Raw genomic sequence first — 15,601 nt, 5'->3', positions numbered from 1 at the left:
CGCAAGTCATTCCTTCCAATTATCCTCCCTCGTCCCTGCGACGACCAATTCTACGTTTCTCCCATTGTCCGCGCAAAGTCCCCTTATAAGTGTAGCGCGCGCCTCGCGGTAAGCAGAAAGTGCGCCGGGAACTCGTTATTCCAACGAGTCCCAGGCAGTTCCTGGAGACGGGACACGAGAAACGGGCGAGTCCGCGTGGACAAATAGACGACTGGTCGCGCCTGACTCCTGGTGCAATAAGCCTGTCAGGCCCACTCCCCCTCCACCCTCCGCTCTTCTCCATACGATCGCCCAGCTAGCAGCCGCGGGGATGCCTGAGCGGATGTCGATGCTGCTGCTGCTGTGCTCGCGAGCGCGCAACTACGTCGCACACACAACGCACGCTTCTGCGGCCAACAAAGGCCGACACTCGTGGTAACGGCGCGCTCTCGGAATTTTCGATCTCCTGTGCGACGGTACGGGCGACGTGCCGTCCTGCTCTGGTCGCTATAACGGCCCGCGCGAATCGAGTCGAGTCGAGTCGAGTCGAGTCGAGTCGAGTCGAGTGGAGTCGAGTCGAGTGGAGTCGAGTCGAGTTGAGTCGGGTCGAGCCGAGCTGAGCCGAGCAAAGCCGAGCAAAGCCGAGCAAAGCCGAGCCTTGTAGCTCGTTGTTAGGGACGCGCTTTGAATAAGGTAAGATACACCTTGTAGACGCGGCCTAAGCTCTGCCTGCCAGCCAGCAGTAGCAGCAGCAACAGAAAACTTCCCCAACTCCACCTTGGACCTTTTAAATCCCCTCCCACCCCCCTCACTATCTCTCTCTCTCTCTCTCTCTCTCTCTCTCTCTCTCTCTCTGTTCCCTCCCTAACTCCCACACTATGTTACATATACCGCTAACCTACAACTACCGACTGCCTCGTATATTTTCATTTCTTATCTCGCATAATAAGTAAATAGGCAAATGTTTTTCTCGGTCACTTCACTTACCTTCCTTAATTTAAAATACACATCGCATTATATATTATAATCAACTTCGCCCCTTACGTAAGCTGCGCAATTAAAATACCAATAAGATCTTGATGTGAGATTATCAATGGCAATTAAGATTACCAGTGTATATATTAGTCTATCCTTCGACTATCTTCTTTCTAATCACCCCCACTGGCTATCTCCAAGTTAAATCAATTTTTCCTTAGATTATTCTAATCTCGTCAATACGAGATTCACGTAAATACGAGTCTAATCAAAATTAATAAATCTTTGTTGTTTGTAAGTTGCTAATATATCATTCGAGAGATAGAGAGAGAGGGAGGGGGGGGAGAGAAAAGGGAGAAATCTATTGACCATCGAGTCTAAAAACTAGGAATTATAAAATATAGGCAAAGCATACGTATAGTAGCTATACATTTGCAAGAATTGACTCGCGCCACGACAACGATGGCGCACGCAACCTTGTGCCAGCCACTCGGAGGCTCTCGGCTCCCTCTCATACCCACTTAGTCCAGTACGTCGCCGAGAATACAAAAAAATCCACTGGCAGCTTCCTCGTCCTTCTATGGGATGCGCGCGAGCACAATCCCGGGCAAGTTCGAGCAGCAACGACCGACGCGGATGCGTAACATCGTGAGGAGGAAGGTCGTGAAGATTAGAGTGCGTAAGGAATATCGAGTGCCTCGGTGTTACGGATTTACCTGACTCGTAATGAATTCGTATAAACATTTGTCCCTGACGCGCCGTGCCCTCCTGATATTTTCTTTACTGTAATTGCGAATTGGCCAGATAATAATATTTAAGATTGTATAATCTACGAATATGACGTTTTATGTCTGAAGATAAACATCGACAGTACGAAAATAATGCAAATTGAAGTATCGTCGTTCTTTCAACAGTAAATAAAATAAAATAAAACAAAAAAAATTGTTTTTCTTTATTGTTCGGGATAGAAGCGACTGAAGTTTTTTAAATATAGGATTTTAATTTCTGACTCGAAAGCCACATTCTAAAAGTGATTTGCAATTAATAAGTATCGATGGATCATTGACCCGAAATAAGCAAGCAGCTTTGAAATTTAATTTCTTATAAATTCAATGAGAGTTAGTACTTTTTAAGATACCTTACTCCCTAGTAGTATTCTCGTAATATTTCTTCAATATTCAATAAAATTTTGCAGTTTTTCTTAATTGCGTGTTATACTTATTGAAGAAAAAAAAAATAGATAGTTGGTATTTTGGTGTGCAGCAAAAAAAAATTACAAATTCATACAAATTGAACGACTTTAACAAAGAAATGCATGTTTTCAAAAGTTCGATAAAAAAGCAAAACATTGTCATCGTAGAGGAATAATATATTTAATAAGCACTTAAAAGATAAAAGTAGAAAAAATAAGTGATGAAACGTTGTGGAAGAGACGATTAGTAAGTTGCACAAATTGTAAATTATTATAAAAATAAAAGAGCAGCGGAAGATTGAGGAAGATGGAGTGAAATAAAAATTATATAGTATAGACGTATTGTGGTAGAGTGGAAAAAGCAGAGAGAGATGTGTGTGTGTGTGAGAGAGAGAGAGAGAGAGAGAGAGAGAAACGATATTATAAACCAAGAACAATACAGACAGAAAATACGCAATCAGGATGTTCACGATCGTATATCAGCTGAAGAGAGAAAGTGAAAGGAGTAGGACTAACTAAAGAATTTGTAAGACGGTATGAAAGAAAGAATGAGAGATGTATTAAGAATGAAAGTAATGTACATATTTTTTTGTTGTTTGCTGTAGTAAATTATATATTCTTACATATCTTAACTTTATTATTTTTTTTTTCTTTTGGTATCTTTATAATGTCGTCCAATTTTTAGTTCTGCAGTGTTCGTCAAAGCACAGCAACATTTGAACGCTAAAATATAAAATTACAATTTTTTCGATTTAAAAGATTTTTTAAATTTCAATATTCGATTACTCTTTATATTTCTTGAAGGTCTTATGTTTTTGTATGTGTTTCTTGAGTTTAGTAATACTGATAAACACTATTTTTTAAATTCATTTCGATAAGCATATGATTTTAGGTTAAAGTAATATTAAGTAAATATCCCACTTTCTCATAATTAACTAATTTCATGCAATTAATAAATATTCGATAGCCATGTTTTATATTTGAATAATAATTTTGAAATACATAGACGTACATAACATTATGCGTTTATACTGGTTATATAATAAAATATATTTCAATATAGAAAATTAACTAGCATTTGACATTGAAAATAGAAAATTTTATAATTCGAGATTCACCAATATTGGTTTATGTGATAATCGTGATAATCTTAAAGTACTGAACTTTAAGGAATTAAATACATAACCTATAAAATTAACCTACATTTTTTAATTACGATAAACCTACGATTTAATTGTAAATGTAAATATATAGAATTTGAAATATATAAAATTGTATAATTGCCCATTTTATTAATATTATTAATTTTTCACTCAATCTTATTCGTGTTTACGGGAACAAAAATAATAATGGCTATACAGATAGGTACTTTAAAAGCGTGAGACTCGGGCAGAAAAATAAGAGACGAAGAGAAATATATATATGGACAAACAGAAGAAGAAAGCAACATATTTATTTCGCTCTTTATTCATACGGCAATAGCACATCAACTTATGCATATTATAGGGGCTTTAATTTTCCTCACTCATTCTCTATTTCTTTCTCTTTGTCTGTATGTCTTTCTTTGGCTTTGAGCTTCTATCCTCTCGCCCCCTCTCGCTCTTTCTCTCACTCTCTCTCTCTCTCTCTCTCTCTCCCATTTCTCTCTTTCATTTTCTCGTTCATCTGCTTTGTTTATTAGTGTCATAACTTTCACATGCACCCACACCTATACATCCAAACAAATATATATATATATATATATATATATATATATTTGATTCGAGGCTGTCAAGGTTTACGATCGTGAGAACATTTTTTCTCCTTTATCTTTTTTCAAGAGATTTCATTCCAATCTATCGCATGTTGCACTTGCCGGACATCACTTTGTCTATTTATTTCTTATTTAATTTACTTACTTCTTTTCTCTCATTACTTCTTAGAACGAACCAATCTAAATTAAACATTCTTTATAAATGAACCTTTATTAAAATGAGTTCTTTAAACATTCGTTCCGATTCCAATTATTAGAACATGAAAAAAACTAAAGTGTGCATTAATGTTATTAGTTACGCTTTAAATGATTATTAATTATAATTTTATTCTAATTGTTTCTGTTAAATGATGTTAGATAAAAAATTCATTAATAAAGGCGTATATTTAATACAATTTAAATTTAAACTTTATTTTGTTTTCTAAAATATTGAGCATTGATTCAACTTTCATGATAAATATCATGTAAATATGAATTAAATATCTCTGAATTTCTAAAGACAACAAATTGATAAAATTTATGAATTCTTTTTCACTCGTGTAGCATCAGATAAATGAAATAATATTTTAGGAATTATATAAAAAATTTATATCACTTAAGTTTATAGTTTAAATTATTAATACAAAAATAATCTGTTACAGGTGCTGCTATCCGTCTTAGGATACCAATAGAGGAATCCAATCTCCAATAATTAATGACATTCAAGCCTCTGTACAATCCGCTGTATTTTTTTTAAGCGAAGATAGCAATTAATAAGCAATATATGGATAATTTCCAAATGTTTTCAAGTGTATTTGGAAAATTTTAAATAGTGATTATCTGTGAATGAAGTGATAAAGCAATGTGCCAAAAAATTCTTGAGAAATAGTGAAACTAATGAAGTGTAGTTGGAATTCTTAAAATAAGAAGCAGTTTGTTTTATTTGACCGACAGTCATCAAGATGGGAAACTGCTTTGGATGTGAATGTGACGATGAAAATGAGAAGCCAGACAGAATATGCAATCCCAGCATAGAGGCAGTGGCTTCTCAGGTGAGTCCAGTGCCGACACCACCACCAGATCCTATTAGACCAATGCCACAAATACCTGACACAGATGTGCCAACAGCCAAGATCTTTATTGCTTTGTATGAATACGACGCCAGAACGGACGAGGACCTCAGTTTTAGGAAGGGTGAGCACCTGGAAATACTTAACGATACCCAGGGTGATTGGTGGCTAGCTAGGAGTAAAAGGACAAGACAAGAAGGTTATATTCCAAGCAACTACGTCGCCAAATTGAAATCCATCGAGGCTGAGCCGTATGTACTAAGTTTACAATGCACATTAATTTTATATTATTAAATATTATTCAATTTAATATTTCTCTCTACATAATATGTATTTATAAGTACTATATTTTATTTGAAATCATGAAAATTAATTCATGAAATTTATGAAGTGCGAAAAAGTTTGTGTAATTTTGTATCATTTGAACTACTATTATATAATCACAAAATAGTATTGTTTTATAAATTAAAGTTTACTTGTCCAAGTTAATTACCTACCTGGTTTCTAAATAAATATTTTTCTTAACAAACTTTTGGTCAGTTGAAAATGTAATAATCAATAGAAAATTGGTTGAAAATAATCGGAAAGGTTGATTCTTATTATGATTTTTATTTTATATACCTTTTTGTAGTAAATAAGTATATATATATATATATATATATATATATCTTGAACAAAAATATTTATTATCTATTTGAACAACTATTAATGTATTTGAAGATTTTAAATAAATAATTCATTTTTTATTTAATTTTATACAATAGATGAAATTTTATTATATAATTATCTTTTTTGTATATATATACATTTATCACTTTTTACACCATTTTTTTTATTGAAAAATAATTGTTTTATATATTTGTATCATATTAAAAAATATAATTATTTTCTTTATGTCAACATTTTCAGTGTTTGTTGGTAAAGTTAAAAATACATTTGCTATTCGCTTTTGTTTATTGCTTACAATACTATATCTATCATTTTGGATTTAGTAATAATTGACTTGTAAAAATCAATAAATAGTAGATGCAAAGTTATATGGTTAAAATTATATTTAAATATAATTGATCTATAAAAATTATTCAATACTTACTAAAATTAAGGATAAAAATTATAGTTTTATGTTTATTTAATTTGTGTAATAATAAAAGAGCATTGTCGTATGTAAATTACTTAATGGCAAATGAATCAATATTTTATATATTTATATGTAGCCCAAGCAATTACAATTGCCGAAAAGTAGGTAAATTTACAAATAACATGTAAAATTAATTTTCTACAATTTTAAAAAAACATAAATAGAAAATTATGTTGATTTATTATAAATAATAATAGTGTACAATTAATTAATACATTTGTTCTATTGATTGAAAAGTTCTATTGATATGCCAATGGAAAAGTTTAAATTACCTTATCATTCCATTGCAATATTTTTTATATACAATAATTGTAAATTGAGATATTAAATATTATCGATTAGCTTTTCTTCATGGAATAATGTCACGTCAACTAGAATCATACGTATTATTAAAAATAATTACATTATAACATATTTGGCAATTAAAAAGATCCAATGAAACTGAAACTATGATTTTACAACTTTTCCGCTTAATTTATTACATAGAGATGGAGCACAATGTTTGTTAGAGAATTGAAATCAGATAAAAAAGTCACAAGGCTGTTGTGATTCCAATCGACGTTAGGTACTTTTAAATTCGCATTATTTCTTTGCTATTTGTAATGGACGTTGTACGACAGTTTTACAGTTAAGTGAAGAGCCTTTGGGTCAGCACGTTGTTTGGAAATAAACGAATTTCAACGGCGTTTGTGGGGTGACATTGACAATATCGACAAATGCACCGTTAAAGATTTAATTAATAACATCAAATTGAAAACCTTAATTTAAAAAGACCTATTCCTTCAATAAAATATAATTTATTACTGTATTAATAATAATTAACTTCATTTGGCTATTAAAAAAAATCTGAATAAAATTTACAATTTAAATTGTAAAATGAAACAAAATTAATAATAATAATAATAATAATAGTAGTACTGCAACATCGTTATATTACTAAAAATTAATTCTTACAGAATAATGGGAAACAAAAATTTTTTTTTTTAACGTCTATTTTTAATTTTAATGCCTTATTTAGTATATTCTATAGATTCTAATCTACAGATCTTTATTTATTTCAGTTAATAAATATAAATGATTTCAATTGATTGACAAAAGTTGAAATTTAAAATATTAAAAATATAATGAAAAAAAATTTAGAATAAATTACGATTATTATTTTTATTATTGTTGTGCAATTAAATTTTTTAAAATATACAATACATAGCATCGATAGGCTTTTATTATGTATATAACTACTTTTATATTGCAAGATATATGAATAATTGATTGAGTTTCTCAGAATAAAGTAATTAATTGATTAATATTTAATTGTTAATCCCATTTACCTTAACTACATATTAAAAATGAGTTATAATAAAAATATAATATCGAATGAGAATATTAAAAAAAAATAAATAATGAGATATTATTATATAGTATTAAATAAAAAAAAAAAGAAAAGAAGAGTTTTATTTATTCTGAACTTATTACAATCATAGATATAAAGTCTATTTTTAGCATTTAGAAGTAGACGTAATAATTTGTTTACGTAGCTAATTTAAATATTTATCAAATGTTTATAACTGTTTTTTTTTTGCACTGAAAAATAAAAAAGTATATTGAATATTATAAAAATTTTGTATATTATTTCACTATTAAAATTAATTTTAATAATAAGATTAAGATTTTGATGAAACATTTAATTTGGAATAATGTTGACTAAATTGTTAGATTAACCAAGGACAGCATAAATAACACAGAGCGAAAAAGCCAATAGTCTTTGTAATTTACGTTATGTTTGATTAAATTGATTTTTCTTAGAATGAATTTTTCTTTCACTTGGCACAAGGCGGCCGGGAGGGGGGGGGGGAGTTAGTGATGTAGCTAATGTCCAGCCAATGTGACCTTGCTTTCACCAATGTTCATTGTACGCCATTGACTAATCCGCTCATGTGGCTTTTTCTTTACACAGTATTATTTTACCGTTATTTATTTTGTATTTTTTTATATTGTTATTGTAAATTGTTAGTTTTCTAAATCCATAACTGTTTGAACAATCGTGTACATATTTACATCACGAGCGAATATTTTTAATTTTTAATTTCGTTCATTAAATTAATAATAAGATTACTGTATATATAAAATTTGCAGACAAGCCGGTTAAAGTCGAATTAGCTAGTTAGTAATCGGCAATAAATATCTTGATAAAAAGTTATTAGACATTTTATACAATAATTCGATTATTAATTGCAATAACATTTACAATTTAAAAATTTTAAACCGTTTACATTATCATTGATTTTAGTTGAAAATATAAAAAATAAATATTTTAGTCGCTGTAAAAAGTATTATTTTTGTTATATAGCTGTATTAAAGCGTCTTATAACAATAAACTCTTTGTACTCAATTAAAAACATTAAAATCTTCAATGTACATTGTATACTTTTAAATGATAATAATGATGACAATAAAGAATTAATTTTAGAAATTTTCATTATGTATTAAAATTGCATAAATGATCCATTCTGTACTACCATGTATACAAAATTTTCATGACTTCATTTTAATTGTAGATGGTACTTCAAAAAAATAAAGCGAATCGAAGCTGAGAAGAAGCTTTTGCTTCCAGATAATGATCATGGGGCCTTCTTGATTCGAGATTCAGAAAGCAGACAGAATGATTATTCACTTTCTGGTAAGTTATTTTGTTAATTTATTGTAAAAATTGATTATAATGTTCTATTCTATCAATTCGATATTCGACGCGTAAAATATTTACCGAGATTATTATTTATTAAAAATTAGATTGAATGAAGCTTTGATCGTGATATTTTTAGATACGTTAGATAAAATGAAATGATTATAAATAGTTAACATTTTAATGTAAAAAAACGTATAAGGTATTAATTAAAAATATTAATCATTATTTTCTACAGAATAGAAAAAACAAGTATTTTTTCAATATAGACCTTAATTGAATTAATAATTAATGAAACGTAATTTTATTAACTTGAAATTTCTATTTAGAATGAACTTGTTATAAAGATGTAATGGTACAATTAGCTTAAATTATTATATTTAGCAATTTGCAATTGTAGTATTCATCTCCAAAAATATGTTGGTCTTGTTATGGCACTTAAAGCGATAACAAGCATCAATAGGAAGTTTTTATATTGTAATTTTTTGTTTAGCCATGAGAATTTATCATTGTAAATAAATTTAAATTTATAATAGTCAGACTATCTTAAAGCTTACAAAGAATGAGAATTTTATAAATTCTTTTGAAGAAAATTAATATTTAATCAATGTACTTCACTAGAATTTTGTCGACGAGTATAATTTAATTGTATTACTTGCTGTCGTTAGGATTAAACAAAAACTTTATTCCTATATATATTTATAATTATCTTCATCTCGTATACATGTATTATAAAAATACGTAAATGACATTTAAAAATTGTTTATTATTTAATAATAACCAGATGAAAAGTATCTTTTGCGCAAACAATTATGTATAAAATTGAAAATGCCTATATTTATATGCTATATGAATTAAACATTATTGATTGCCATACGAATGAAACTTTGATGCTTCGTAAAAATAACAAAATAATGTAAAGTTTTCAGATAATAAGAAACGCTTCATCGCTTATACAAATCGACTAAAAAAATTAAAAAAAAAAAAAAAAAAAAAACCCGGAAAAAGTAAATAAATTTATTTTATATTTTAATTTTTTATATAAAATATTCTATTCAATATTATGAATTACATTTTAAAACAATGTTTTTGTATATCTCGTCCAATTGTATATTCACATCGATAATAAATGTTTAAATACAAATATATGATATCGCAAGACTTTTATTCGTTAAAAATATAATTTGCATTAAGTGTATATATATATATATTAATAAATAATTTATACATTTAACATTATTATTCATTGGTGTCACTAGATTTGAAAGTTATTGCTTTTAATATGCATAGTATCTAAATTTTATAATTGCTGTTTCAGATTCATATATATATATATATATATATATATATATATATATACTATATTTTATAATTGCTGTTTCAGATATATATATATATATATATATATATATATATATATATATATATATATATAAGTATATATTATTTAAGTATATAAATGCAAAGAAATTGTGTACTTTTTGATAACCATAATTAACAATAATTGCTTCAAATTTGCTTTAGTTCGTGATGGTGACACGGTAAAACACTACAGAATCCGACAGCTAGACGAGGGTGGCTTTTTTATTGCAAGGCGAACGACTTTTAGGAATCTCCAGGATCTCGTTGAGTACTATAGTAAACAAGCCGATGGTCTGTGCGTTAACTTGTGCAAGCCTTGTGTGCAGGTAAAGTATTTGAAATTATATTGTTGTTTATTACTATTTAGGAAAATTAATTTCATTTATCCTCTCTGGCTCAATAGTATGAAAATGAAATTGTTATGAAGGTTATTATTGCAACACGATAAGAAAAGAATAATTATTAATAATCGTGTTATTTTATCCTAAGTAATAAAGTATTTTATTAATAATTATTATTGTTGCTAGAAATAAAAAATCAAAGAATTTTAAATATAATTATGATTATAACATTAACTGAAATGCAATAAAATTAATATATTTCTTATAGCTTAATTATAATATATTTCAGTAATTTTTTAAATTCCAGCAAGGCATTGTTTAATTATATTTAAGTAGACATTAGTTTAATTTTTAAATGTTGTTTTTCTTAAGTCCAACGGCAAGGTTAACAGGATAGTATTTCATCGGCTGGATTTTTGAGAAAATCTTCAATACTTAACGAACTTTGGATTGAAAGTTTTTTTTATCTATTTTTTTTTTTTTTTTTTTTTTTTTTATAGTTTATAAATGTAAGACTACTTGTTTTAACAGATTTGTTTCTCTGTTTTTGCCTCCCCTACCTTTCGCTGGATTTTATTGGTAAATTGAATATCCCATTATAATATTCTATTTCTTTTCATTGAAAACATCTGTAATGTCATACAATTGTGTCTAAAATCATACAAATGTATCTAGCACAAGCGATTTTTTTTACAAAATCTCAATAATATTTGATATACTTTTATTTTCATCATTTACAACGAATCGTAAGACTTCGTTTTTAATTGTCATTGCATTAACGATACTAGATTCATAACTTATATCGTGACAAAATACATCAAGCATTGAATGTCATCACTTACCACCTTTAATAAGAAAAAAAAGAAAAAAAAAACTTATACTTTTGTGTAAATAATGCGTATTTAACGTTAACTTCATGGTTAGAAATAACAATTTTGTCTAATTTTGGATTTAAATTTCATACTGCTAATCTGCCAGCTGACCAATATTACAATTTTAATTAATAAATATTTAAAGCTACATTTGTACATTTTATTAAGTATTATGGATTTTTATCATAATATTATTATAGATATTTAATGAATACAATATTAATTTAATCCAATATTCAATTTGAAAGTTTTATATAAGCATATTTTTGCCAATTTTGTATGTTATCGACAAAGTTTCTCTATGATCTTTTTATGTATTTGAAATGTTTTTTTTTTTTTTTTTTTTTTTTTTTTTTTTTAATATTGATTATTTTTTAAAGTTAATTTATTATAAGTAAATATATATAAGTAAGTTAAAATAATGTATCAAAGATTTTTTGCTGTTATTTATTTTTATTATATTTTCATATTACAAATATTTTTTACAATTTGTTTATAATGGCGATGTTTATATTGTACGAATAAAATTGTTTGCCAAAATTATCGACTTTTTTTTATTACACTTAATAATTTAATTTTATTTAATTCTTTAATAATTTGAACGAATAATTTAAACGAAGCAAATTAAGAAGTTGTGAAATTATTCTAATCGTTATAACTTTATTATTAAGTAAATTATACAATAAATTTATCAACTAGATTTTATTTCTGTCTAAATTTAAATTGATAAAACTAATAATTAAGTTGTATCATAATATTTTTATATGAAATCACCTATTGGGTTACGTTACTTTTTACGGACTCAAGTTTTTTGTTTCCGGGTTCGTAGAATTCTTGGTGCTTAAATAATTTCATTCTTTTAATGAAGCGTTCAACCTTTTGTGATTGATTATCCTTTACTTTTGATAAGAGCAAGCGATTAGCAATTAACGTTTCTTTAACCTACAACTAAAAAAGTAGAATCCTTACAAAGTATAATGTATAATGTCGGTATAATGTAGGTCACGAGGCTAAAGTCATAGAAAGGCTTCGGCATAGTTCAAGTACTATTTGAGTAAATTTAGCTCGAAGTAAGTGCATATTATTTATTATGTAAACTCAACATTTTTTGCAAAGTACATTGACTTGCTCGGTGATCACAAATAATTTATTTATCGAATATTCGATGCTATGTAGCGAATCATCCAATCTGTAAAGTATTTAAATTTTATTTAAATTTATTTTTGAATAATAATAATAATAGCAATGCGTTAATAAAAAATTGCAATAATTCAATGAAAATTTACATAAAATTTTTCTAATCTTTATACTATGTGTCTGGTTGCAATTGAATAATTTATCATATCACCGAGCTCAATCGAGTAGTTTTATTCTGGTGAAATAATTAACTGAATCTTATATGAATTAAAAGCACAGCAAGTATGAAATGAATGCAAAAGTAATAAGCTTTAGAATTAAAAGTAGTTTGTTTAAGTATTAATACATTAGTAAAGAATTTCATTAAAAACCCTTGTCACATCCTACATATACTTACAACATTTTCAAAATCGTGTTCTTAGTATCATTGCGAAAAACTGAGCACCGCATATATGTAAATAGTTTATACGTGTGTGTAATTATGTACGGTATACGCATAAATACTTTCACCCACGTTCATAAACTCACAATTGAAAAGGCTCACAGATTCTCTCATTTGCTCGTACATGATTTGTCTATTCACGCATAAATTATCATGCAGCACTTGAACGAATAAATGAAGCAAACAAAAACAAAAAAAAAAAACGCACCGAGAGTTATTATAGTTTCTATTGTTTTATTATATGTAATGGAGATTTTGAATTGTAATGCATTTTACAGTTTAAACTATACGAAGCTTTCTTAATAATTACTTACTTGATATAGAAATATCTAATCGTTAAATTTTCGCGCATAATTTGTTAAAAATATTCCATCGTTTATAAAAATTTCTCAAAATAGCCATAAATATTAGTCGTCTTTTCTTTAAATATCTTTGTATTGAACTTTTGTTTTACACATTGAATGGATTTGCCTTTTTCATTCCTGTATACTCGGCTTTTTTTTCCTCTTCGGTAATCCAATTCGGTAGTCCAATAAAGTTAAGCAAAGTTTCGTAAAGCGATAAGTGAACTTTGATTGCTCGCAATACCAATGAAAAAAACAAACAAACAAACAAAATATTCTCTCGGTGCGCTCGGTGTTACGGTGCCAAATATCAGGAACTAAATTGGCGGGCGCCTCGGTGCCGTTTGTCTGTCGCAGGTGGAGAAACCCGTGACCGAGGGACTGAGCCACCGCACCCGAGACCAATGGGAGATCGACAGGTCTTCCCTGAAGTTCGTGCGCAAGCTCGGTCAGGGCCAATTTGGCGAGGTCTGGGAGGGTCTCTGGAATAACACGACTCTCGTCGCGATCAAGACTCTCAAACCTGGCACGATGGACCCCAAGGACTTCCTCGCCGAAGCCCAAATCATGAAGAAGCTTCGACACGCGAAGCTCATTCAGCTCTATGCCGTTTGCACGATGGAGGAGCCGATCTACATTATTACGGAGCTCATGAGGAATGGAAGTCTGCTCGAATTTCTTCAAGGTATTGCCTCTGCGCCGAACATCCACTCCTTTCCTCCCTTTCTCCCTCTAAAGTTTATTCTCAACTGCATAAAGCAATAATCATTCAGCACGGCCGTAATACTTGGACCTTTCGCTCGAGCCAGATTGGCGGCTTACGTGTACAACCGAATCTTCTCGATCGTCGAATTGGTCGTGCTAGATCGCATCCATTTGAAAAGAATTTTTATTACAAAATTGATTGTCGTGAAATTCGTTTAGACTTGTTAAGACTTAAATTGGTTGGAGGGGGAACATATTGTTTCTTAAAATGAAATGACGCAACTATTTTTCATTAGACGATGCATCGCCATCACTAGTTGGCATAATAACCGTGTAGTTGTGATAGTTTGTGAAAAGGAAAAGAAACGAAGAGTCGACTTGAAATTAAGTTGATAAATGATGAATTTTTTTCGTTCAACAGGAAAGGGCCGAGGATTGAAGCTCCAACAGCTGATCGATATGTCGGCGCAAATAGCCGCAGGTATGGCTTACCTCGAGTCCCAAAACTACATTCATCGAGACTTGGCTGCCCGCAACGTTCTAGTCGCGGATGGTAACGTCGTGAAGATTGCGGATTTCGGCTTGGCCAGGCTTATCAAGGAGGACGAGTACGAGGCCCGGATCGGGGCGCGTTTCCCCATTAAATGGACGGCTCCGGAGGCCGCTAACTACAGCAAATTCAGTATCAAATCCGACGTATGGTCCTTTGGCATCCTGCTTACGGAACTCGTTACTTATGGCCGAATACCATACCCTGGTGAGTGGCTGTCCATTGTGATTCATTCGATTTTCTTTTTCCATTACAATTATACGATTAGCCGTGCCGTATTCGAGTATTCTTGTCGCAATGATGTTCATGCCGAGTACCAGTATTATTACTTCATATCATAAGGATCAAAATTTATGATTGATTGTGCCTTTGTGTGCGGTCTGAACTAACATGAATATTTATGTCGGAATACGTAATTAGAAATAAAATATTGTTATTATAGAAATAAAATATGTTTATTATCTGTTGCAAAAGTTCACTATTCCAATCTTATTAGCATGAAATTATTTCAAGTCGCGATGTTTTTGTCGATGTTGGATAAGCTTGGAATAATTTTGCTTTATAAATTCACTAATTATAATGTGCTATAAAGGACGATTGAAAATAATTTTCAGGTATGACAAATGCCGAGGTGCTGCACCAGGTCGATCATGGCTACCGCATGCCCTGTCCACCAGGTTGTCCACCTCCGTTGTACGATATAATGCTCGAATGCTGGAACAAAGATCCCATGAAAAGGCCTACTTTCGAGACCCTTCAATGGAAACTCGAAGATTTTTTTACCATGGAGGGTTCTGAGTATAAGGACGCATCGGCTTACTGAGTAATAGCCAGTGCGAAATTTCGCAACATTGACCAGCGTTTTATGTAATTGCTGAAAACTAAAAGGATAAATCACTTTGGTTGACGAAAAGAAGCCAATGAGCACCGACGCTAGATATAAATGGTGAATGCATGAAGGAAGGAACTATATGCACGCTTTTATAGATCGTAGAGGAGGAGAGTTTAAGGATCTGGAGGGGAATTGGCGTCGATTTTGTTTTATATCGGTACTGCCAAGTTTGTGATATTTAAAAAGAAAG

General features: G+C 30.0%; 1 protein-coding gene across 1 annotated transcript in view; it reads left to right on the top strand.

Annotated features, from left to right (window-relative positions):
- The window catches only part of Src42A (Tyrosine-protein kinase Src42A), a 27,747-nt gene extending 12,313 nt beyond the window's left edge, over positions 1-15,434 (top strand). The window contains exons 2-7 of the mRNA XM_011504775.1: positions 4,541-5,199; positions 8,642-8,763; positions 10,291-10,454; positions 13,622-13,949; positions 14,391-14,726; positions 15,134-15,434. Of these exons, the coding sequence (XP_011503077.1) occupies positions 4,841-5,199; positions 8,642-8,763; positions 10,291-10,454; positions 13,622-13,949; positions 14,391-14,726; positions 15,134-15,342 (1,518 nt within the window). The 5' untranslated portion in view covers positions 4,541-4,840 and the 3' untranslated portion in view covers positions 15,343-15,434. The remainder of the gene's footprint in view (positions 1-4,540; positions 5,200-8,641; positions 8,764-10,290; positions 10,455-13,621; positions 13,950-14,390; positions 14,727-15,133) is intronic.
- Positions 15,435-15,601: the final 167 nt, after the last annotated feature.

The sequence above is a fragment of the Ceratosolen solmsi genome, unplaced genomic scaffold, assembly GCF_000503995.2.
Source record: "Ceratosolen solmsi marchali unplaced genomic scaffold, CerSol_1.0 scaffold70, whole genome shotgun sequence".
Lineage (NCBI taxonomy): Eukaryota > Metazoa > Arthropoda > Insecta > Hymenoptera > Agaonidae > Ceratosolen > Ceratosolen solmsi.
This window is presented reverse-complemented; position numbering and strand designations above follow the sequence as displayed.